At 42.1% G+C, this 23782-nt stretch overlaps 4 protein-coding genes across 5 annotated transcripts; 3 read left to right on the top strand and 1 right to left on the bottom strand.

Moving 5' to 3' along the window:
- Window positions 1-8100: 8100 nt before the first annotated feature.
- LOC108098427 lies at window positions 8101-9152 on the top strand. Its single transcript, XM_017201318.2, has one exon. The coding sequence runs from the start codon at window positions 8105-8107 to the stop codon at window positions 8978-8980; it is 876 nt and encodes a 291-aa protein (XP_017056807.1). The 5' UTR covers window positions 8101-8104; the 3' UTR covers window positions 8981-9152.
- Window positions 9153-14151: 4999 nt separating this feature from the next.
- On the bottom strand, window positions 14152-15725 carry LOC108098453. The gene has a single exon (XM_017201356.2). The coding sequence runs from the start codon at window positions 15658-15660 to the stop codon at window positions 14545-14547; it is 1116 nt and encodes a 371-aa protein (XP_017056845.1). The 5' UTR covers window positions 15661-15725; the 3' UTR covers window positions 14152-14544.
- A 301-nt stretch (window positions 15726-16026) lies between these two features.
- On the top strand, window positions 16027-17443 carry LOC108098432. 2 transcript variants are annotated; one of them, XM_017201322.2, is made up of 4 exons: window positions 16027-16195; window positions 16263-16473; window positions 16639-16777; window positions 16849-17443. In XM_017201322.2, the coding sequence occupies exons 2-4, from the start codon at window positions 16264-16266 to the stop codon at window positions 16899-16901; spliced, it is 402 nt and encodes a 133-aa protein (XP_017056811.1). In that variant the 5' UTR covers window positions 16027-16195; window position 16263; the 3' UTR covers window positions 16902-17443. The 2 variants fall into 2 exon arrangements, with proteins under 2 accessions (XP_017056811.1, XP_017056812.1); XM_017201323.2 differs by having other exon boundaries at window positions 16027-16209.
- Window positions 17444-21618: 4175 nt separating this feature from the next.
- On the top strand, window positions 21619-23003 carry LOC108098431. The gene has a single exon (XM_017201321.2). The coding sequence runs from the start codon at window positions 21681-21683 to the stop codon at window positions 22935-22937; it is 1257 nt and encodes a 418-aa protein (XP_017056810.1). The 5' UTR covers window positions 21619-21680; the 3' UTR covers window positions 22938-23003.
- The last annotated feature ends 779 nt before the right edge of the window (window positions 23004-23782 follow it).

The following is a 23782-nucleotide window of genomic DNA, read 5'->3' as shown; positions in this document are numbered from 1 at the left end:
TGCTTTTATTCAAATGTCGTGCTAAAAACAAAGCTATAAACAATTCTTTATGTGAATGGCATTACTTGTGCATTTTCCAGCCCCATTGCTACCTTTCTATTGCTTTTTCCCTCGCCAATTCGGGCAGTCGAACCTCTCGAATCCACAACGCCCACGTCGGAATCTGTCAGGGGAACCTCTCGACTTGGCTTTAATTACCGCCGACCCGACTCCGCCCCGAAGTCCGCCTCCCGTTTTTCCCAGCAGCGATCTGAGCTCCACAGGATATGACCAACGGAGTTGACATGCAACTGCCAAAACGATGCTCGGGAAAATGTTACGGTCGCGCAAGTGAAAATTGCACTTTTAGTGTGTGTGCTTTATTTTTGTTAATTTGCAATGCAAAATAGCTGCACGATCCCGATCCAGATCCACAGGCCGTGGCACACGCCCTAAACGCCACAAATGAAAACTAATGATTTTCACTTTATAACTTTTGCAACGAAGGGAGGGCAAGTGGAGTTTGGCTCACGCAAAAGTCGCCGCACGGAAGCGAATGCGATTTGCTGGCTTCGAGTTGCTTTGGGCTTGCATGGAAAATTTGAAATTTAATCGCTGGCAATTAATTTCGTCCAAATGCAGTGAAAAGCGTTTCGCAAAAGGGGGAGGGGGTGAGGGGTAGGGGGTTAAGTGGGTGGGGCTAGGACTGGCGCCCCCACAGTTGCAGCAGCTGCACCGCCCGCTGAGCGTCGAGGTGGGTCAGTCGCATGTCCACCTGTATCGATTGGGAGCAGCAGCCGCCACGGGAGCAAATGCACTGTGAAAAAACTATACTCACAAATATGTAATATGTAATATGTAATTTAAAGGGGGGGGAATTTATGTGGATTTTAATAATAGTAATTTATTATCCAACTGTAATTAGAAAAATGTAAACTCTATTAATTGATAACCATATCGTTCTAAAAGGGTAGATTTATAATATAAGTTATCATTCTAATCTAAAAAAAAATATTTATAATAAATTATAAAAGTACAAAATAGGTATTTTGAAAAATCTCAATTATTGTTGCAGTCCGTATTAACATTTTTTTTATACTAAGAATATTACTAAGCCAAAAATAGATTTTACTACTAATGAGGTGAAGGAATATATTTTGATCTGTTAAGTATAATTATAATATGTATTTATAATTAATTATAGTTTTTAAAATATTTAAAATATTTAAAATAATATATTAAGTGATTTTACTTACTTACTTACTTTACTTACATAAGTTCCCTTGGGAATTTTTCTTTGGTGCACTTTTGCCCAGTTGAAGCGGCGTCTGTGTGGTCCAAGGAGTCCATCGGGTCTCCAGTCTTGAGTCTTGAGCACTGAGCACTGTGCACTGAGTCTCCCCGGCTCGATGACAAACGAACGTTCAGCATCCAGCATTCGGCACCGGACATTCAACATTCAACATTCAACATTCGCATTCGGCATCCAGCATTCAGCATTGAACATTCAACATTCAGCATCCAGCGAGCAGCATTCGACATTTGGCAAGTGGTCAACCGCTCAACGTCGCAGTCGGTGGGCAGGAAAATTGAAAAATTAACAAGTATGAAATGTGCAATTAAAGTGGGCTAGTCCCGTCCCCCACATTACCCGTGTGGGTAATCCGAGCCGGCGAGCCTTCTTCTTGAAAAGCCCATGGAAGTCTAGGAAAGTGAGGATGACAACGACATCGACAACGTTGTCTACACCTGAGCTGCACCGGCGAACCGAAGAAGGAGGCGAATTATTAATCTAGTTTTAATTGCAGCCACCCGGAGGAGCTCCTTAGCTCCTCAGCTCAGCTCAGGAGGTACTAGGTACTTGTTGTGGCACTTAACTCCACCTCCCCGAGAGATCATGCCCCATTGATTAATGTCAGCCAATTGTGAAATAAATGTTTCGCTGCCCGAATGCCCGAATGCTCGAATGGCCAGCCTGCTGGCCCCTCTTGCTCCCTAATTGAATTATTGGCAGGGGCAAATTTGTGGCAGACACATATTCATATACGTATGCGATCCGTAAAGTGGGGCGTGGCCGCTGCCTTATTGATCGTTGTTTGCTCAAAGGCGGAGTGGCAAGAAAATAATATTGGGCCAGGTGGAGCAGGGAGACGCGTGCGAGATATGAAATCTGCAAAAGATGTTAATGGCTGGCACAATTTTTCAAGAATTTTAAATGAACTCGGGTTAGTGAGACTTGAACTGCGACTAAAAAAATGTATACTTAAATGGATTAATATTTATTTTGGGAAATATAAAAGGATCAGTTTGTTTTACATTAAATCCAGATGAAAGTGATTTTAGAAGATATTTTTATAGATTGTATTGATTTGTTTGGCAAACAAATTAACAAGCATACGAAAAATAAAACTTTTTATTGCAAAAAACAAAAGCTATAATGTCCCAGTAGATTTCTTAATAAATATAAGAAAACGCCCCAAATGACCAGCGAAAATAGTTTCTCCCAAAGACGCCGCATCACGTATGACCCACCTGGCCAAAACCATTAGTCGAACCACGTAGCAACCCACTAGATTGCATCACGTGACCCAATTCGATCATATTTTCGAACACAAATATTGACTTATTTTTGCCATTTTACTGGGTTTTCACCCACTTTGCCTTTGGCCTCGACATGATCTCTCGGCGGGCAAAGTGGCACACTTGGAGTCGGAGTTGGCGTTGTAGTTTCCAACTGGGAAATGCAATTGCAGCAAATTGGCCGGCAGAAAACAAAAAAAAGTGCAACAAGCCAACAACCACAATAAGCAACCAGGTACAACGAGGTCAGTCTAGGGCGATGGCGACGATGTCGATGGGTCCATGGGATGCGAGTCGCCAGTTGTTGCTCCTCTTGGCCATGTTCTCCCTAATGTCAACTCATATCGCCCGTGGTGGGTGGAAAGCGGTGCGGTTTTGGCCTACTTGGATAAAAGAAAAGCAGACACACTGCAAAAAAATAAAATAAAATACTGCTGTACATGTATTAATTGAAGAATTACAATTTTAGCATCCCTCAAAGTACCTGAAGGGTTTGCTTTTAAAACCGTGGATAAATATAATATTTATTTAAGCAATTTAAACTATAATTATAAATATTATTAAGAAACATTTATATTGTTGGAAACAGAAGAGATCATTAACAAAGTTTTATCTAATTGTTATTTATAAATAAAAAGTTTTTTCAAGTGCCAAAAGTAGCTGAAAAATTGTCCTCTATATTCGCATTGTTGAAGGTGGTGTCACTGGGCAAGCAGACACGAACTTTGCATTTGGTTCTCTTCTTCTCAATTTGGCAGTCTTGCCAAAATGTTATAAACTTGACCATAAACACAACAATTGAATGGGCCGCCGTTGAAGGACAGAACAAATGCATATTCCGGATGGATGCGAGTATTCAGGGCGTTGCCGGAGTTGTTGAATTTTGGGACCTGGTCATGGAACCCCTACCCCTTCCACAATCCCCCCTCGATGCTCGATTGATAACACCCAAAAAAAAAAGAAATAAAGGAAACCCGAGGCTCCGAAGGCGACATGCATCTGCAGTTGTCCCCAAAGTATCTCCTGCCCGCCCGAATTCACTGGCCTCTTGTAGCTGTCACCGGGTGCAGAAAAAGAAAACGACGGAAAAAATTCATTAAATTGAAAAAAGGGTACCAAGTGCAAAAGGTTACAGGTAGTGCCAGCACATAAAAAACAAACGAACCGAAGAAAGGGATAAGAAATAAAAATCACAATAAACCAAATGAAGCAAGTTAACTTATTGCATTGCTTGGGAGAACTTTTCATGCTCTTTCCGGAAAAATTACTAAATTTTGGGAGAGAGAACTTTAATTTTAATTCGAAATTTTACGACTTCTAATAGAGGTCGAAAAGTGCTAACAAAATTGTATATGTATTTTAAATCCATTTGGTTCTGTAAAAAAAGTATTGTATACTTATACAAAATTTTGAAAATATGATGGGAAATAGCTAAACATTTGTTATATTTGTTTGTACCAATATTATCATGGACCCTTGGTCACTTAAGAGTAAGAAATAGTGTAGACTATACAACTTGGCCGAAAAAGCAATACTACCAGCAGCAGCAAGTTAAACAAAAAAAAAAAAAACACCAAGGAAACCGAGAAATAAATCTGACAAAAGTTTTTCAGTCGCAGCTTTGACTTTAGAATGGCCCGATGTCCGATGATGAAGTGATTTCCAGGGGCGGGGGCGCTGGCTCCGTTCGAAGGGGGGTTTCCGGGGGTCCAAGGGGGAGTGCAACTTGAGGCCGGTGGAGCGACTTTAATGCGCACGCGCTGCCTGCCACTTAACGAGCGGAGGCCACAAGGAAAGAAAGCTCCTGCTGCCTTCGAGGGCGTTGTAAGATCTCCTCGACGGTTGCTGAAAAAAAGACTCGCAAAAAAAAGGGAAAAAAGAGGTGACAAAGTCACGAAATTCTTGTCAATTTTCAACTACAGACCAATTTGTTTGTCTTCTCCCGGTTGCCACAAAAAAACGAAAAAAAAAAGAGGCAAACCGCAAGGAAACCAGAAAAAAAGCATCGTGACAAATCAAGCTACCAAAATTGGAAGCCAACTCCGCGGCTAGAAGAAACTGAAGCTGGGTGCCCCGGGGCAATCGACCCATATTAATAACTTTTTCCCAGCCCAATTCTTCCTCAGCTGCCTCAGTTTTCCGCTTTTCCGCACCATTTTCTCACATGGCCGATTTTGGTCGGCCATAAAGCCAAATGAAATCGTCTTGGCTAAGTGTTTTCCCCAGTTCCCGGCCATATATAGTCGATTGATTGCTCCACTAAGCGACGATTCTTGGGCCCCGGCGGCAAAACACTCTTGGATCTCCAATCTCGGATCAATCCCTCGGCCATATCAAACAAAATAATTTGTGCAACACTTGCGGCCCAATAAATTTCAATTACAAACGTTTTAAGGCTCTTTTGCTGCCACCAGAATTTGATGTTGATGTAATGGTTACTGCCCCGGTGTGGGAGGTGTGAATGGATATGGATTTTATTACCAAATATGGCTCAAATCCTTTATCAAAAAGCTGGGCAGGCCGTCTAAGTTTCTACCTCTGTTGGCATCAGTTTTCACTAAAAATGTTTGGCATTTTTCGTACACAGCAAAATGCAACGAATGTCAATGGAAAATGTTTAAACTTTGAAAAGAATTTGACGTATTTAATAACTGAAATTAATTGACAAGATCTTAATTGATTGACAGTATATGATACTTTAGTCTAGCTTTGTTTTTTTTTTTGTACAATTTTGCAAAAGAAGAGCTTTTAGTAGTTTTAAATTGTACATTTTTACAGTGCACATTTCAATGACGATGAGTGTGCGGTTACTTGAGTAAAATATTTTTTTAGAAAGTCCCCAACTGACCCCAGAGAGGCTTCCACTTTGCCGGGAACATGAAAAATCAATCATGTCAGGACGGGAATAAGATGTTGACAACGGGCCAGATCAAAAGCCGGATCGGGAAACATTATGGCCGCATTGTCTGTGCGGCTGGCTTTCTGGCTGGCTGGCTGCCTTGGCTGGCCAAGAAAATGCGTAACGAATTTATGTGCCCAGATGGGGATGACAAATCCACCAAATCCGACCCAATCCGATCCGATCGGATTCTGGGCACATATCACAGTGGCGACCACACCCGAGACCCCAGATCACAGATCCCCGATCCCAATCCCAGTCGGCCCACTTGATCCTGGCTGGAAAACTGCAAGCGCCACATGTTCGTGCCTTGTTTTGATTTACTCTGGCGGTCGGTTTATTTATAGACGCCTGCGACGGGCTCCCTGTTGCGTCATCTGGAGGCGGCGGTGGGTGGCTCTCGGCTCACAACTCTCGATCTCAAAACCACCACCCAGCTGCCCCCTGAGCAACTGCAAAAAAAAAAAAAAAACAGAAAAATAAACCTTCTTGGGCCCGCCGTCGCTGTCGCTTTTTAATTTGGCAAATTTATACACACCAAGCGGCCACAGAAGTTGCTTGTTACTTGTCGGCAATTGGTTTATTGTGCCTAGCACAGTGGTAATATCTACTAGAGAATAATAATTCTAATAAAAATGTAGCAAAGAAATAAAAGTTATGTGGTGTCTTAAGAAATTAATAGGTCTTTAAGAACTTAAGGAGCTCTTTGAAAAAAAAAATGTTAACAAATACTTATCTATTTACCGAATTGCATACATTGAACGAGAGAATTTGTTTATAATTGTATACGATTAATCAAAAATGTATCTAAATTTTTAATACTTTTAAAAAAATATTTTATTATAGTAGTTGCTAGAGACAACCACATAGCTTCATAATGAAATCGCACCACTGCACCGACAGTTGATTCATTCAGCCAAAAAACCGTTTCCAATCCGGACCACCCACTGTCTTAAATTTCAGCAAATCCACTCGGAAACCGAGACCAGACTCTCGACTTGAACTGGGCATATTTATCAAATTGTGCCGAGTAAAAAGGAAATCGCAACAGATGCTAAACAAATGTCGGCTTAATTAATAGATTTATTGGTTTTGTCTTGCATATTACAGCGGCGAAAAATTGTTAACGAATTAATCCTTTCAAGGCGTGCAAATTGCGGGGCATTACTCATACGCCCCGATGCGCCCCCAAATCCACTAATGAGCCACCGCCTGTTCGCTCGCCTCCCTCGGGTCAATAAAAATGGTTAAAAACTGCATTGGCCGTTGCCAAATAAGGAAGCCGCAGCCGTTCGCCGGCGCATCTCTAGCGAATATTTAAAATTTATGTGAGCCACCGAAAGGTTGTGCCAGTTCCAGGGAAGCCAACGAAAACAAAACAAAACAAAAAAAAAAAAAACAAAACAAAAAAAGTGCTGCCATTCAGGCTCTCGTAGACCAGGCCAAAAGCTGTGGGTCGCGTTCCGCCTGAATCTTCGACAGGCAACACATGTTCGGCCTGCGCCTTTTTTAGGCCCAGCTTGCGTTTATCATGCCACAGTCAACATGATGATGACGGCGGCGGAAGACTACGACTATACTTGCTGCGCTGCGCCAAAAAAACAAAGAGCTTAGGAACCCAAAACCTCACCATTTTGGCTTAACATTTTTTAAAAGCCTTATAATAGGATTAACTTGCTTAAAAAAAGATAAATAAATGGGTTAAATGCATGAGTGGTACGTTTTGCGACTTAATTCATTATAATTATTTTGGTTTAAGATTCATTGATTTGTGAATCTTCAAACTTGTTTAATATAGTATATCTTTATTTGGAGTTAAATAATTGTTAAAGAAATATTTGAAAATTCAACGCGATACTTTAAAAGTTAACGTTTTACTATTTTAATGCTATAAAACATTTTCTTTTACTCATAAATAATTTTTGTTCTCACAAAATACACATACAGGTGTGCTTACCGATGTTGTTAAAATAAAATAGCTTAAATTTTTTATTGATTACCCTTACCTTACGTTTTGTTTTCCCAGTGCAGTTGCACTCTGCTACTGTTCTTTGGTCTAGGGACTGGCACTTCCACTTCAACTGCAACTCTGCAACTGCAACACTGCAACTGCAACTGCTACTGTGCGCAAAACTGTCAAAAAAGCGAGGGAACTACTGATGCTGGTCGCATGGCCTGAACTCCATGTGGGCTTGATTTAGTGCTACGTTCTCTGACTACTGATGCCGAGGATGAGAATGAGGATCGGCCTGGCGATCGGGATGTGGATGTGAACGCAGTGGATCGCTGAGTTATGACTTGAACTCTGCGGCTTTGCTCTTGACTTCGGGTTACGGACCTTGATCCGAGTGGAATTTTTTCAGTCCAGCAGTTTGTGGGTCAATAACAATTCGAGTGTGAGTTGTAATGCCTTTAAGTGGCGCATTTATAACTATTATATTGACTCTCTGCTGACTTTATTAGTTTCTTATCTTTAATGATAAGCTTTTTCTAAAAGTTTAGTTAAGTAAGTGGGTTCTTATCGGTCGAAGAGGCTGGCGTAATAGGAATTACTAGCTATGATTCTAAAAGTAAACAATTGTGGCTTCCCATATATAAAGTAAACTGATCCACCGTCCAATAGTCACAATTCAATCAAAGTTTACAATGGTCGCATTTACGAAGTTTTCGCTAGTTTTCCTAGTGGTTTTGGCCTTCTGCCTGACTGAAGTTTTCGCTCAACATCCAACTCGTCAGGAGGCGGAGGAGAACATGTCCAAGTTCATGAGTACTCTCCGCCAGGAGCAGTTGGGTGCCGACTCTCCTCGATTCAACGATGTTTTGGGAAACGCCAGGACCATAATTCAGTATCAGGACCATGGATTCATTGGAGTTCGCAGTATTTTCCAGTGGATGACCAGCCCGAATCCTCGCAACGATGGCGTCTATAACTTCCTCCAGTTCTACACCTCGGAATCGAGTGGATATATTGGACTGCAGAACTACGAAAAGAGCTCCAAGTACACGGTTCTGTTTTCCGTTTGGGATGCCTCGGGTGCGGTTCCAGGTGATAATTTCGAGTGCAGCACCTTTGGAGGCGAGGGCATCGGCTACAAGTGCTTCAATGGTACTTTTCCGCTGATCAGCAATGCCATATACTTCCTGGATGTGCAGATCGAGGGTTCTAAGTTCAGGGGTTATATTTCTGAGCCCCAGGAGAATCTGGATAGTGTAACCAGTGACCAGGTGACCCGTCATCTAATTGGAGAAATCACCACACCTCATAAAGAGCTGACCAACCTTATACCCTTCGGTTACTACAATGAGAACTATCGGGATAAGGATAGATGCAGCGAAGCCTTTGAACTTGTCACCGTCAATCAGGCTCCTCATCAGTATACTCTGCATGGTCATGCAAACACTAAGTTTACCGAGGCTTACCTCTATAATTCGGAGTGTGAGGTGGAAAACATTTTGGTGGCCCTCACGGCGGACAAAAAGAGCACTATATACTTCACCAGACCTACTTCTTTGGATCTGTAAAATACAAAATACACCAAGAATTAATAATGTACTAAAAACAGTTAATGAATTCGGAGTACTTATTGGTTTGTATTGATTTTTTTATTACATGTAACATTGAATACATTTAAGCAAGAATAGAGTGTTAAATTCGAAATTAAAAATAAATATTTATTAAAATACTTGAAACATACCGCACCTTTGTTTCTATTTCTAAAAAAACCAAATTAGCCCTTGAAAAACTTCATTAATCTTACCATCAGAATCTGATTAACAACCAGCTCTTACAAATTCTGTATATTGTCGCGCTTTTACATAAAAACCCTGGCCACTTGTTCCTCACCTAAATCTGTGTTTTCAGGAAACTTATCTTGACCACACTTCGCGGGCAGCTCCTTCTTTTTGCCCAGTCCCATTGAACTCATTAAGACCGATCCCCTGGCTGGATGCGTTTTTAGCATGTCCTACGCAGTCCGGCACTAACTTTTTATTGTCTGTGCGGGCAGGCGGACAAAAAGCGCTCGAGGAGCGAAAAAAATAAATGAACTGTCCCATTGTCTTGTGGGATTAGGGCTCCTGCAGCCAAGCTATAGCTTCTGGTTCCAAGTCTAGGAGCCCCTGCGCCGATGGTGGGTGATAAATGTTGAGAAGCAAGCGGCAGCGGCACTGGCACAGACTCCATTGAAATTAGTTATTCACGCGGATCGTTTAAGGCAATCCAACACCAGAAGGCACAAACCTGGTAGCTGCCTGTTGCTTTACTGTTGTATTTATTTAGGATACCCTTTAGTAGGGAGAAAAAAAGGTATATGGTATTTAAAACACTTAAAAAGTGTTGAGAACTTAAGATACATATCGTAAAATACCTATCATCAGCTTCTGGATATTTGAAACCTTCCAACTAAGGTGCAAAATAAATTTGTAAAAGATCAAAGAACTCAGTTCATAAGAATCATTAGATTTTTGGTATTTCAATTTTTGTTGATGGGTAATATAGTAATATTTTTACAATTAAAAATTACTTTTGCATAGATTTTTCTTCTAGCTTTAAGAGTTTTGGTTACCAGGTACCTCTAAGTCGAAAACCCCCTGAAGCCCACCCCTTCTTTTTCGTTGGCCATTGCTCTTGGTCATGGCTTGTCAGTGATGGCTTCTCGGCTGCCGCTTTTGTTTTAATGATCGTGCCCGGGATGCTCATTTACCGCTGCTGTTGGCCAAACTGCAGCCGGAGGCAAACGGGATGACTCCTTGGCTTTGTGCCTCTTATCAGTGCAACATTTTGCATGTTGGCCAGAAAAGCGCAGTGGCCGCAGGCACGTCCTCCTCCTCGAACTTAAGCATTTGTCACAGTCCTTCCCCCGTTGCAAAATCAGGTAACAAACACACACACACACACACTCACACACTTAACATGTGTCTTTTTATGTATGCTTTTAGCCAGTTTTATCGCCGGCTTTCGGCTACCGCGGCGCTCCAGCCTCCAGTCTCTTGAAATCCCCTCCTCTAATGGCTCATTTCCTTGAGCGGCCAACAACAACGGTAATTAACCTGTGCATGTTAATGAACTTCAAACCGCAAACTCCTACTCCAAAGCACTAAGCCAAAAAAATTGTAAACTGTAAGTAATACTTTTAAATTTTAACAAGGCAAATAGGTATTTCAAAAAAGAAAAGTCTAAATAGTTACTCTGAAAGAATTATTATATAAAATGTACTAAATTAAAATTGACCACAAAAAAGAGCTTTATGTATAATTCAATATTTATCTACATTTTGCATTTAATTGCATTGCAGATTAAATTCTTTTTTTTCAGTGCACTCCCGACCAACTGTCCAAAGTTTATGTAGATTTTTGTCTTCTCTCCTCACGTTGGCGCTAATGCAAATGTGAAAAGGCATTTTGTGAGCCAAAATGAGGTTGTTGTCGTGCCGCTGACAATCTAATTAGAATACAAAATGCTTTTAGAGGCAACTGCTGCAACTTGGCTTCCAGCTCCTGCTCCTTGGCTTCAGGTCCAAACCCAGTGGGTCTTCAGTGGGTTTCAAGTTCATGGTGTTGACATATGTAGTCGGTAGTTGGATAACCCCGAAATATATCTCCACCGCCCCCGAACTCTTCGGTTGAATAACATTTTGACAGCACATTCGCTGTGATTTGATTTTACCGACTAGGACATTATTGTGATGAGATGGCAAGTCGGGAAAGTCAGTGGCATTTGATGGCCGCGATTGAGATGCATCGATGAACTGCGGGCCAATATTGTCAGTTTACATTCATAATGAGTGGAAAGTTGAGCCTGAAAAGGTAATAATGCAGCCAGATTATCTATGGTTTTAATAGGAAATTAATTCGGTTTATAGTAATCGTTAGTCGTTAACCATTTGCTGTGCAGATTTTCTTTTTAAATTTATAAGATTTGTTTGGTTTGGGAGAAGAAAAGGTTATTTTTAAAGGGGGAAGTTTGTTCCGTAAAATTCAATTCAATTAATTTAAACAAAAATGACTTTTGTTAACTGAAGTTTAAAATTCTTCCTTCAATAATATAAATGCTTTTTTTGTTAGATTATTAACTTACAAATTAGGTTTGTTACTTTAAAAATAATTACTTAGGGTAAGAGAGAGGCTAAGAACATTCTTGCATCAATCAAGCACTTCCTCGAAAGCAATTTCCCTTCCAGCAGCCATGGCTGATGAATCACGTAGCTACCCCATCTGCTCCACCTTGTACAACAAGTTTCAACTTTGAACTTCTACAATCGATTCGATGCGCCCACTCATGGCTGCCCAAGTGGTCTTTGTACCAGGAACTGACATCACATTATATTTGTATATGGGTGGAGGAGATCGCAGCACGTGCAGGGAGTCAACAAGGCAGACACACATATCGGGCTAATTAAGCAGACTTCAAATGAAAGCCAACAAAAGAAGAGATTCGATCGTGGGCCAAGCGACACCACCACCTGGAGCTGAATCCGGAGTTTGATCTCGAGATGGAGATGGAGGAGGAGATGGCGATGGAGTTGGAGAGGGAGTGCAGAGCACCCACAGAGATCGAAGTACTGTGGAGCACCCATGGCACGCGATAATCAATCAAAAGCCATTAAAGCCAAGCGTTTCAGCCGAGACAAAGACAATCAGTGCGGAGTAGAAAGCATTTCGCTGGAAAGAAAAGAAAAGGCGGAGAAAATGGGGGGAGACGCGACGGGTGGGTGTGGCCAAATCAAATGTGCGTCAAGACAAGTTAAAGATCAAAATCAAGATCAAATAGACCACAAGATCGACTCGGGGAAAAAACAGTTGCAGCGGATGATTGACAGAATTAGAATAGGAAATCGTGAGCGGTGCGGAGGAGTCTACCCCGCTCTTCTTACAATTACCAAACCAACATTATTAAATGACCCAATTGTGGCTAAACGGCTGGTTTTTGTTTGGGCCAAGAAAAGTGAATGGAGAAGAATGTCGCCCGTCTGGGCTTCGGTTTCAGTTCCAGACCCAATCCAAACCCCCCGCCACACTCCTCCTTTTGGCCAAATGTCGCTCAGAGTTGGCAAATGCAAATTAAACCATACCTCCACATCGACTTCCCAGTGCAACTTTCTAAATGAAATTCCAATCGCACTAGGACCACCTTCTCCGGTCTCTCGGGTTATCCGAGCTTTTCCGCTCATGTGTGCAAAATTAAAGAAATAACTTACAGCTTAAATGTCTCAGCCGATTGTCATCTGGCAGCTGAAAAATAATTAGGATAAAGCCCTTTTGGCTAAGACTAACTTAAGTTCAAATTTCTTTCTAATATAAATTATCGATTAGACTTGAAACGGTTATAATTATAATTTCTTATATATTGTTCTGGATTATTCAGCGAAAAGAATTACAATTGAAGTCAAAGGATTTTTAGATATCAAGCTACATATTATAACTATCATATTTAATCCGTTAAAACCATCAAAACATTGAAACGAAAAACCTTTAATCAAGTTAACATTTTGCCGCACTTAAACCTTTTTGCAGTTTATCAACCAATTGTCTCCTCAGTGGGCTCAATTAGAGACGCATTCGCAAATTGCCTTGCACTTTTATTGTCACCACTCGCGATCTTGGATCTTGGATTTGAGTGCGGTGGCATTTTGTCGCGACGCCTGCGACAATGTCTGGGTCCCATCATCAGTCACTTCTGGACACTCGAGGTCCGAGTAATTGCCCCCAACATGCCTTGCCAGCCCAGCCATGACCACTTGTAAGCATTTTGTTCGACTTGGATTATCGCTAAGTGCATGGGTTTAACATTCCGCGGATGTCCAACTAAACGACGGATTAACCGGCACCACTTGTTGGTTGTTGTTCAGCTCGATTCCGAAATAGCATTACATGGAATTATTGAGAGCAGGCGCAGGATGGTGAGGATAATGGTTGGACACACTCTAATACATTTTCAGATTTAAAGCTTAAAATCTTTTCAAAAATTCTTGTTCCCCTGAAAAATATTTAATTTTAACCTATCCTTACCAATTGTATTTTTATGAACTGAATACTTTTAATGACCTCTTTTATCGATGACTTTTAAAAATTCATAGACAGCATTTTGTTCGAGTTTAAGGCCACTCTTTCTTCGGCACATTCACACTCATGATCCCCGTAAACGGAGTACCCGCATCCCATGCCAAGTGCCCATTAAGCCGCATATATAAATCACCATTAATTTGACAGTGGATTTTTACATAACTCAGGCCAACAGGTGAAAGCGAAAAGCGCACAGCTGCCGGAGGACAGTGGAGAGAGATCATGGAGTGTCATGGAAAACTCGCCACTTGCACTCGTGGAAATTGACTGGTTCCTCCCCCCCGGAGAAACCCTCCTTCCGCTGAGGTTGTGGCATGCAAAATCGAATTGTGTGCTAATATTTGGCCAAAATGCAAAGAGCCCGCGGTTATCGCCGCACCACGAACATGACGAAGTGACTGCAGATGGGGAAGTTTTCAATGCTGCCGCAGCAGTAATAAAAATCATTACTTTCCAGCCGAAATTGGCAAATGTTGGCAGGGGAAGGATGCGGGAGTTTGGCCTGTTGCCTGATCGACATGCAATGTCAGGGAAATTGCTGTCAAATGGGTAAAAGTTTTGGTCTACACTAAGAAAAATATATAAATCTATGGATTCCCAGGGTATTCTCCTTCAATTTAAACTCCATTGGACACATAAAAACAAAATATTAAAAATATTCCCAAAATTTATCAAATCTAACATTATTTTATAAAAATGTGGTTTTTTTTTCTGCTTTGGAACTTGGCTTTGATAAAACTAATCTGACGAAGATCCACGTGGAATAGAACTGCGACCCTTTTAGGGAGATGTCACAAAAGAAAGCTCACACACATGGCAACCACTTCGTTGAATAGCTATCAAAAAAACACTCTGCCGTGGAAAAACACGGCTTTTGTTTTAGCCCTAGCTCCAGACAAGATGTCCCAGCTAAAAGCTTTTCCCGAAAAAATTCCAGACTCCAATCGCCCCTCTCCACATGACGGGCACAATTTCTCGATTCGTTTTTTTTTTTTTTTTGAGGCAAATGAAGCGATCTTTCACTTTCACTGACGACGCACATTCTCGGAGCTGCGAAGAAAGATAGCCGCCTCGTAGTCCCGCCTCCAATCCTCATCCGTATACCGATGCCGCCAACTGCAGTGGCATCCTCCCAAACAGAAGTTAAAGTCCTTTCGCTTGTTGAGAGCCACCGAAGTTTGGGACTTGGGAACGGCCACCATGTTGACCAGGTTCATCTGCATTCTTTGGTACAGCTCTTTCTCGATGTTGCGTTCCTCTTCGGAACTGTCACTTTGTGGATCCTGCTCTGAATTGGCCACTTCATAAGATGGATGCAAACACTCAAATTCACGGCTCGGTTTAAAGCGGAGCTTCACAGGCGATTTACGAGTAACTCGTCCCGGAATCTTCTGCTCGTTCATACTGTTCATCCGCATTCCCAAACAAATCTTCGATAGCCTTTCAATATTGCGCTCCATTTCCGAAGTCCCACTGTGTAGATCCTGTACTAAGCTGCACACCTCATCGGATGAGCTGGTTAATCTTATTGCGGAGACTCGTTTAAAGTACAGCGATACAGTCGATTGAGGTGTTTCTACTCCGGGAAACTTGAGTTGGCCAGACTGTTCAAATAGCAGGGGTATCAGAGTCTGCAGAAAGCAAATGTCATCCGTCAAGGAGTCCAAGCTATCCTGCAGCCTGGCCAGGATTCTGCTGGGCGTCTGCTTGATCATAAGATTAGAGTCGACAAAGGATAATCGAACCCTTTGGAGAAGGCTTTCAATTATGGGATCCCTCACTGGCGTAGTTTCCTCAGCTTCAATCTTTTCTTTTTCAACAATTCTTATTTCACTTCTGGCTTCTGGCACATTCGTTGACTTCGGTTTGGGTCTATAGAGGAATGTCACTGAATTTCTAGGAGCCACTGCAATGGGACCCTCGGCAAATCCACCAGTTCGACGTCTTAACTCCAAGGGAGTGAGGTTTGTGCAACTGGATGCCGCTGCTCGACTAGCTTCCCTGCTATCACCCACAAAATCCAGCTCAGGTTGTCCGAGGGGTTGTAAGTGGTACTCATCTGGGTGGTCCAGTATGTCCTGCATCAGTTCATCGGAGAGGGGCACAAGGCGTTGGTTTCCTCTTGGTTTTTCTGGCAACATCTTACTTTTTTTTACTGGCAATTTTGCTACAAACTGGAAGCCAAATTTATAGTCTTTATTCTGGGTACAAAAATGTTAAAATGAGTGGAAAAGAAGGGGAGACTTCAGTTTAAGTTTTATTGAAGTTTTAAATATCCACAAATATTCGGCTGTTTTATTAAATTTTACACAAATATTTACCGAAAGTATTTGCGATTTCTTATATATTTTTGGGTATTATAATGTTATTTAATTAACAAATATTTAATAATAACAAATATACATATTTAAATAGAACGTAATTTGTTTATTTAAAAAAAAAAAGGCCAGCCTTTGATTATTTGTCATTTATTGTTACACATAAAACAAAACCATGTAAACATAAAACACAAAAATACTTTCGGAGTCATAAACGTGTCTCATACATTTTTTTTGATAAATAGTGGGAGGTTAGGCTTTTGAAATCTTGTCAAAAACCGTAAGGAACTTGAAAACCTTACAAGAGAAATGGATCTGAGCCGTTTTGGATGTGATTATAGTGAGAAGACTTGAAAGCGTAAGACGTTAAACGTAAGGGAAGTAGTAAAATGTTTAATTCGTTAACAAATTCTTTTCCATTTCAGGATGCCTCTTTTTAAAAAGTTCTGCTTCTTTTTTAGTTTAAAAAGGGGAGCCCTTACCATTGCTTATACAGGTCTTACCGTAGATACAGTAGATGCAATATGGCTGTTGTATAACAAACCGAAATTTTGCGGCGATGTTTTGACAATCTGGATTATTGCTCTTGTCTGGAATGTGATATCCGTAACGATTCTGATTTTTGCAGTATACAGGGTAAGAGAATAATAACTTTATTAATTAAGAAACTATTAGTTCCAAAAAACAACATTAATTAATTGTGAATTACACATTTATAACACATTAGTTGCAGCAGCATAATATTTATTTATTTCCTTTCTATATAAATACCATATTTAAATAGTTGCTTTATTCGAGCAGGCGAATCCGAATCTGCTGCCCCTGCACATGGTGACCTGTCTCATTGGACTGATCCTGGTATTGATCAGTCACATGCAGATTGCCGCCCTTAAACAGATTGACTTCAAGTTGGTTGCCTACGCATTCATAAATATTGGCTGTGAGTGTTTCCCTTAAACAATGTTAATTTCCGATTACTTTCTTTCCTGTACTCCGTTTGATTCTTTACAGATGTAGCTGCAGACATCGTGATCATACTGAGCTACTACCATTCCGAGGTTTAGTGGACCGCTCCGATTACCCATTAACCCAGGCGTCCGAGCACGGCGTGCAGCATTTTGTGGTTAGTGCGATTAGGCGCGAAAATTTATTTGGTAAATGTTGCACAATCGGGCCGGGCATAAATCGTGGCCAATTGTCACCAGCGGATTGGCAACCGAACTCCAGCGACCTGCGTTTAATTATCGCCCCGAAAGCGCCTGGCGAGCAACATGCGTGCTAATTGACCAGGCTCCGCGGCCCAAGCTTCAATTCGAATCTGAATCCGAGCTCCGAATCCGAATCCGAATCCAGCTCCAGACTCCAGTGTTCCAGTCCAAATGTCCAAATGATAACCGCGACGATGAAAACGCATGCTGAGCCAAATGAAAATTATGTTGCAATCGGCGAGCGTGCTGCCCGCTGGCTGGTCACTGAACCGAGCTTTGCACCACTGCACCACTGCACCACTGCACCATCGCATCGCACCACCACCACCATCCATCCACGGGCCTTAATTAATTTCCTTGATTAATTGAAAGTGCGCCTGCCTCGCAGTATTTTCGTTTTCAGACTTGTTTTCTTTCCTTCTGTTTTTTTTCTGGGTCGGGGTACGTTTTTTTTGGCAGTGCAAAGTTGAAGGCAATAAGAAAAATCGCCCCGGATTCGATTCGGTAGTATGTGATGGGCGTTGCCCTGGCCAACCCTTGGCCATTACTCTTGGCTCGATTCCGTTCCTTTCCTTTTCCTCGGCGTCGGTACTCGATTATGGCTGGAATTATGATCCCTAGGTTGGATATTTCGATGCCATTACTTCGGGATGCTCTGTAAATTATAAACAGAATAGATATGTTATTCATAATATTCCTAATAATAAAACAGTTTAATTTTTACCTGTATTATAAGTCTTCAAACTGAAGACACCCCGCCATAAATTCCTATGTCTCTATAATAAACCCATTCAGGTCATTGAACATAAACAATTCCCATATATCAACAGCAAATCGAAACCATAATCTTTGACCTTGTCAACCCACTGAGAGGCACAGCAAGTACATCAAGATAAATTAAGCCTCAATTGCGGATTCAACATCGAGCGCAGCTAACATCCATCATTCCATCCATTTTATGGCCGAAACAATAGAACCCGAATACCCAGCAAGTCAATTTCGAGGGGCAACTAAGTTGCAATGCAAGTTGCAACGTTCACCGAATATTCACTGATTTCATAAAATATTACGATAAATGTCGCTTTCAACGTTTATAAGCCAAAAGGATTTTAATACTTTATTGCTTATAACCGCAAAGCGACAGTAAATGCTCCTGCTTAAAGAAACAAAATGCAATCGCATCGAAGGGAATCGAAAATAAGGAAAACAAGAAAAATGAATTGTCTTCATTTTGTAATTTAATGGTATTTTATTGAATTTCTGATGCGCATGGGCAGGGACAAGGCGGTCTGCCCCCATCCTTGGCTGCTTGGCTGCTGAAGCCGAATCGGAATCGGAATCGGGATCGAGATCCCAGACCATACCATCCCATCCCGTCCAAAACCCAACCGATCCGATCCGATCCGATCTCCCCCTGTCCTGTTGACATTTAAAATATGGCCGCGTGTCAATGCGACTGCCCTACGCCCATTTTTAAGTCAGGTTTACATTTCGATTTCGGTTTCGATTTTTAATTCGCCACTCGACCGAAATCCCAGCGTAAATTCAATTTGAAGGTCCGAAGGCCTGCAGAAAAATGTGCTTTCACTTGACCCGCAATGCTGCGTAAATAAATTTTATCGCATCGCTGACACGTGCGTGTAATATTTCATTAAATTTAAACTACAGCGGAAAATAAAAAGTGCAAATAAATATATAATTGCGTTCGGTTCAAAACGGCAGCATAAACAAATCTGCGATTGCATCGTAACTTCGTTTTCAATTTGGCAAGTTTGACACTTTGCCAGTTAGTGAGTGTCCCCCCTTCGATTTCTGCCAGGCATTCCGAGTGTCCGGTGTGTGCCACCTACGTTGGCTAACTTTAGTCTCCAGCTCCCAATGGTAACTACTACTACCTGTCGTGGCCATCGCTGCCTGCCATTCACTTGCCGGCAATCGGAGTGCGTGCTGCAGTTGCTCCTGCGCCCGGCCAGTTGCTCTGATTGCGAATGCCAATTGTTGGCAAGCCAACAGCGTGCCAATATTTACGATGGCTCATAATTTGTTTGCCTTTGGCTACCAGGATGCCAGCGAAAGACCCAGCTAATTACTGGAGTAAATAGAGCTGAGGAGGAAATGTGAGTTGTATTTTATTATTTCAAGGTAATTCGTTTTTATACTTTCAGTTGTATTATAATTATATTTCCTGGAGCTTTAAGTAAATAAATAAATAGTCAGCTCAGAATTCAGCTTAATGGTTATCTTGTGATAAAATTGGAATTTTCAAAAGGGGTTGTATCATAAAAATTGAAGTTTGATTCAGATCGTCATGCTAATCAAGAATATATATACTTTATGGGGTCTGAGGTGTTTCCTTCACAACGTTGCAAACTTCTGACAGAAATTTTAATAACCTCTGCAAGGGTATAAAAACTTGACTAAACGAACGCCCACAAAGACGAGCTTAGTCTTAAGAGTGATCTACGCCTATTGTGAATAATTTTTAAAGACTGCCAAGAACCTCATAAACATATGGCCATTATGCTGAACGCTTTGGCTAATGGCCCGCCTGCCACTAAGCCCACTGAGTTGAGGAATATGCACACATGTTTCGGCCCTTCCCGTGCGAAAGAAGCAGTTCCAATGAGCTCGTAAAACTCACCTGGCTGTGGGACGACTGCTCCACCCCGAGCTTCTTTCGGTGCTTAGTGATGTCTTAGATGTCGGCCACAAGTGCTGCTCCCGCTGGTCATTAGGCGGAATGGCGGCACGCACCCATTGGAACTTGCAGTCGGGTCATTTGTGCCTACAAATGGGGCGTCACTTAGCCCGATGCTAATTTCCATAATGCACGCCTTGATGTCGGCCAACAGGTCCCAAACCCAACTGCAAATAAACTGTGGGGATTCGAGTAATAAGTCTAGTTGTTGAACTCTTAAAACATAACAAAATATACATACATATACACTTTTAATGGCCTAGGAAGACCCAAGGAATAACTACGTTATATAATAAAATATATAAAATGAGTATTCCGCAATCAAATGAAAGCCAAAATCCAATTTAAGATCACCTCCAGTTGACACCTCTCGGCGTTCAACGCTAAAGCCTAGAGACTACTCAACTTGCATTGGCCCTGGCCCTGGCGATTTAATGGCTTCGCAATTGGCCTGACCCATCTGGGGTCTTGGCCAACTGCCAGGTGATCGGGGCTAGTGGTCTGCGCATCGTGGAGCCGAGCAGGCAGCTTTTGTCGCTGTCCCTGGCAACATGAGTATGATTTATTGGAGTTTATGTGGCCGGAGCAGCTTCTGCCCGCAGTTCGTGATGGCTTCGCTTGGCTTCGTTAGTTGCAGTCCTGGGATCTGAGTGCTTTGAAATACCCTTTTAAGGGGTATTTTAAACAACTTCTGTAACAGGAATATTATATTATTAGTTGGAAATGGTAAAACAATGAGATAAATAACTTACTGGATTTTAAGATATCTTTACAGATGCAAACTAGTTCAAAATGGATATTAATTATACGTGTATAACTAATTTTTGTTCTTTAAATGCTATGTTATGCTAAGGTATTACGAACTTCGGTTCTGTAACCTCTCCAAACTCTTTCGTTTTTCGTGTGCTGATCCTGCAACTTGACCGTGCTTATGTATATCATTTTTCTTGGCCAGCGGCTGCGATTCCACGTTATTGTATTTTTATATTATTTGTGCTTAATTTGCGGAGCACTGGAAAGGAGCAGTGGGAGCCATGCACCTGATTCCGCGAGTGTTGTGACTTTTGTGGCCGCTGGACAAGTTCGTTGATTTGCGGCAGGCAAATGACCATATACTTCTTAGCTTTTTGTGGGCAGGAGCACTTGGGCTATTAGCCTGATCTTCCTGCTCCTCCTCGTCTTCTTTGCTCCTCCTTCTCCTTCTTTTTTTTAGCGGCCTTTCCTTTTGTCAATTCCCAGAGACATTTGCCTGGCCAAAGAACGAGATTTATGTTAGTCGAGTGTCATTTTAAGTTAATGGGTTATACTCCCCAACCAGTTTTTCATATTTTTTTTTATAGATGAGCCTTTTTGTGCGTCTTACTTTCCTATTTTTTAAGCAGTTTTTGCGCTGTTTTTCTTGGCCAGCTGCAGGTGAATTTACTTGAATTTATGACTCTGGCTTTAAATTGCTTTATTGCAATTTCCGTGGCACCCACTCAATGTTAGACAATCATTTATAACAGCTGTAAATTTCAGCAAACTTTAAGAGCTTGAATCTTATTTCTTTTGTGTTAACTTTAAGTCTTTACAACTTTAACATTGGTTTAGGCATTACAAAATGTTTTATAATGTTGTTTAGCTAGCAAATGTTTTTCAAACTTGATTAAATTACAAGCTCGCATTGCTACAAGGGTAATATAACCCAATCACATCAATTAAAACCGAAATTCTAACAACTTAAAGTTTGTAACAGAATTCGTGACTTGATGAGCTGCCTTTCTCTGGTTATCGATTTATTTATCGAAGGATTTTAACAAGAAGTGTTGGAAAGTGTTTTCTGCCATTTTGGCGAGCAGAACTGCAAGCAACTTTCTTTTTATGTCACGTGCGACTTATGTAACTCGAACTTCTGTGTTGAAATTGCAGAACAATTGAATTTAAATCTCTAGTACACGATGAAGCGTAGCATTACTAATATTGTGGATGAGCAGCGCGAGAAGGACAAGTCGTCTAGCCCGCCCCCTCCATATTCGCCATTATCCTCGCCGAGATCTTCGCCGCCGCCGACCACCAATGGATATCCCGTTTTGTACGTGGATGTGGTGAAGAACCGACCAACGGAGAGGATTCTGCCAACACCTCCATTGCCTCGGTCTGTTTCACCGGAGTTCAGTATTTTCCCGGAAGATTTTCCGGCTCTGCCGCGCACCGCAAACTTGCCATTGGATCCGAATTCAACGGTTCCCGTCGACTGGAAATCTGCTTTGAGCGAGGAAGAACGGGCTGAGTTGGCCAAGTACAGGGATGAAGTCATGTCCAGCGACACGAAGGTCGGTTCCGACAGCAGCGATGACTTTCTGGCGAATGTCCAGGGTCAAGAAAAGGCCATGGATTCCTTTCCGCAATTTAATAGTTACCTTGTCAATTCCTCGGGCTTCGATGTGAGCCTGATTTTTGGCAAGCAATTCCTGCAGGAGGGTGTCCGACAGAGGGCTCTCATTGCAAGCCGCAAGAGGCATAACCAAGAGAGTGTTTATCCTCCTCCGGGTTTCGAGAACACCAAAATCTTTGCCCGCATGAAGACCAATGGCACAGGAATGCCACTGGGAGGCGTCAACTTTGAGCTGGGAACTCCGTTGTACGACCGGATGTGGAAAATGAATTCGGAATCGCCACGTTCCGCTGTTGAAGGAAGCTTTGGAATGCTGGGACTGGCTAGTAAACTGGGATCGGTCCAGCGAAATCCCCGGCTGATGCCGAACCTTTTTGGCGATAATGTCCAGTACGGAGGATCCTGCAGGGTCTCCTTTCCCGGCTCCAACTACAACTACAATGTGCCATTAAGCTTCCGCCTGGCTGGAAGATTGGGTCTTCCACAACCGAGGACTGATCAGATGCAGGTGGAGCTGCTGTTTTACCTATTTTACACCTTCACGGGAGATCTGCTGCAGATGCTCGCAGCAGCGGAATTGGCGGAACGGGGCTGGCGGTATCACAAGTTCATGCTCTACTGGATCATCCGTCAGGCGGACAATCCTAACTACTCGTATAAGGGCTACCAGGAGTCCGGCGAGTACAACTACTTCAACATGTGCCAGTGGAAGATCCAGCCGCGTCACTTTCAACTGGATCCCGAGCAGATTGACAGGACACTGTCCAAGGAGGAACTGTACAAGATGCATGGCTACCATCCGCAGATGTCTTCCGTGTAGAGGAATACCTATTATTCCCTCGGTGGCCTTTTAATATGTATCGTCGATCTCACAAATTTTATACAAACAAATTGTAATACCATTTTACACCGAATAACACTTTTTTTTTTAATGAGGTAAGCGTTTTATTCAGTTGGGTAAGAGAAGATTAACCGTTGTAAGTATATAACTAACATTTTTGTTAGTTCAACAATAGATCCTAATCCAAAAAAAAAACTGATAATTGGTTTAATGTACACCTTTATTTCGAGCATTTTGTTACTAAAAGTACATGTGTAAATATAATTTCATTTCAGCAGCTCTATCTTGAAAATGAACCCACAGATCGCGAACCAAACGGACGATTACCACCATTAGGCCACCAGCAACATTGTCACCTTGCAGCCAGCAACTGACCCACCGCCGAAAATCTATGCAACCACACCCTCCAAAATGCCTTCGCACCACACAAAACCACTGAGCAGTGAGCAGTGAGCACCACCTCTTAGCCAAGCCCCAAAAGATACGAGAAAAATCGCAGCGCTCATTAGCAAAATGGAGCAGCGGCAGACGGACAGTTGTACACATTTGGAGTCGGAGTCGCAGCTTTCCGCCCAGACACGATCTGTTGGCCAAGTGTCGCCGTCATTTAGCCCGCTAATTGCCACGTAAATTTGCAACCATTTTTGGCAGCTCATTAAATTTATTATTAAAACAAAAGCCGGAGCCCAAGTTAATTGCCATCAAATTGACATGCGAGCCAGCTGGAGACGGACGACAACACCCGCCTGGAATGGCAGCTTGGGATTTGGCTGACTTGACTTGGAACCCTCGCCAGAGCTCGCAACTCTGCGCATGCGTATTAA

This window comes from Drosophila ficusphila, unplaced genomic scaffold, assembly GCF_018152265.1.
Source record: "Drosophila ficusphila isolate 14025-0441.05 unplaced genomic scaffold, ASM1815226v1 contig_436, whole genome shotgun sequence".
NCBI lineage: Eukaryota > Metazoa > Arthropoda > Insecta > Diptera > Drosophilidae > Drosophila > Drosophila ficusphila.
This window is presented reverse-complemented; position numbering and strand designations above follow the sequence as displayed.

Bases quoted from the DNA above. Each gene is read 5' to 3' on its own strand.
- LOC108098453 (XM_017201356.2), bottom strand. From the start codon at position 15,660: ATGTTGCCAGAAAAACCAAGAGGAAACCAACGCCTTGTGCCCCTCTCC.
- LOC108098431 (XM_017201321.2), top strand. From the start codon at position 21,681: ATGAAGCGTAGCATTACTAATATTGTGGATGAGCAGCGCGAGAAGGAC.
- LOC108098427 (XM_017201318.2), top strand. From the start codon at position 8,105: ATGGTCGCATTTACGAAGTTTTCGCTAGTTTTCCTAGTGGTTTTGGCC.
- LOC108098432 (XM_017201322.2), top strand. From the start codon at position 16,264: ATGCCTCTTTTTAAAAAGTTCTGCTTCTTTTTTAGTTTAAAAAGGGGA. The intron at 16,474-16,638 runs GTAAGAGAATAA...TTATTCGAGCAG, and splicing joins TGATTTTTGCAGTATACAGG to GCGAATCCGAATCTGCTGCC. The intron at 16,778-16,848 runs GTGAGTGTTTCC...GATTCTTTACAG, and splicing joins CGCATTCATAAATATTGGCT to ATGTAGCTGCAGACATCGTG.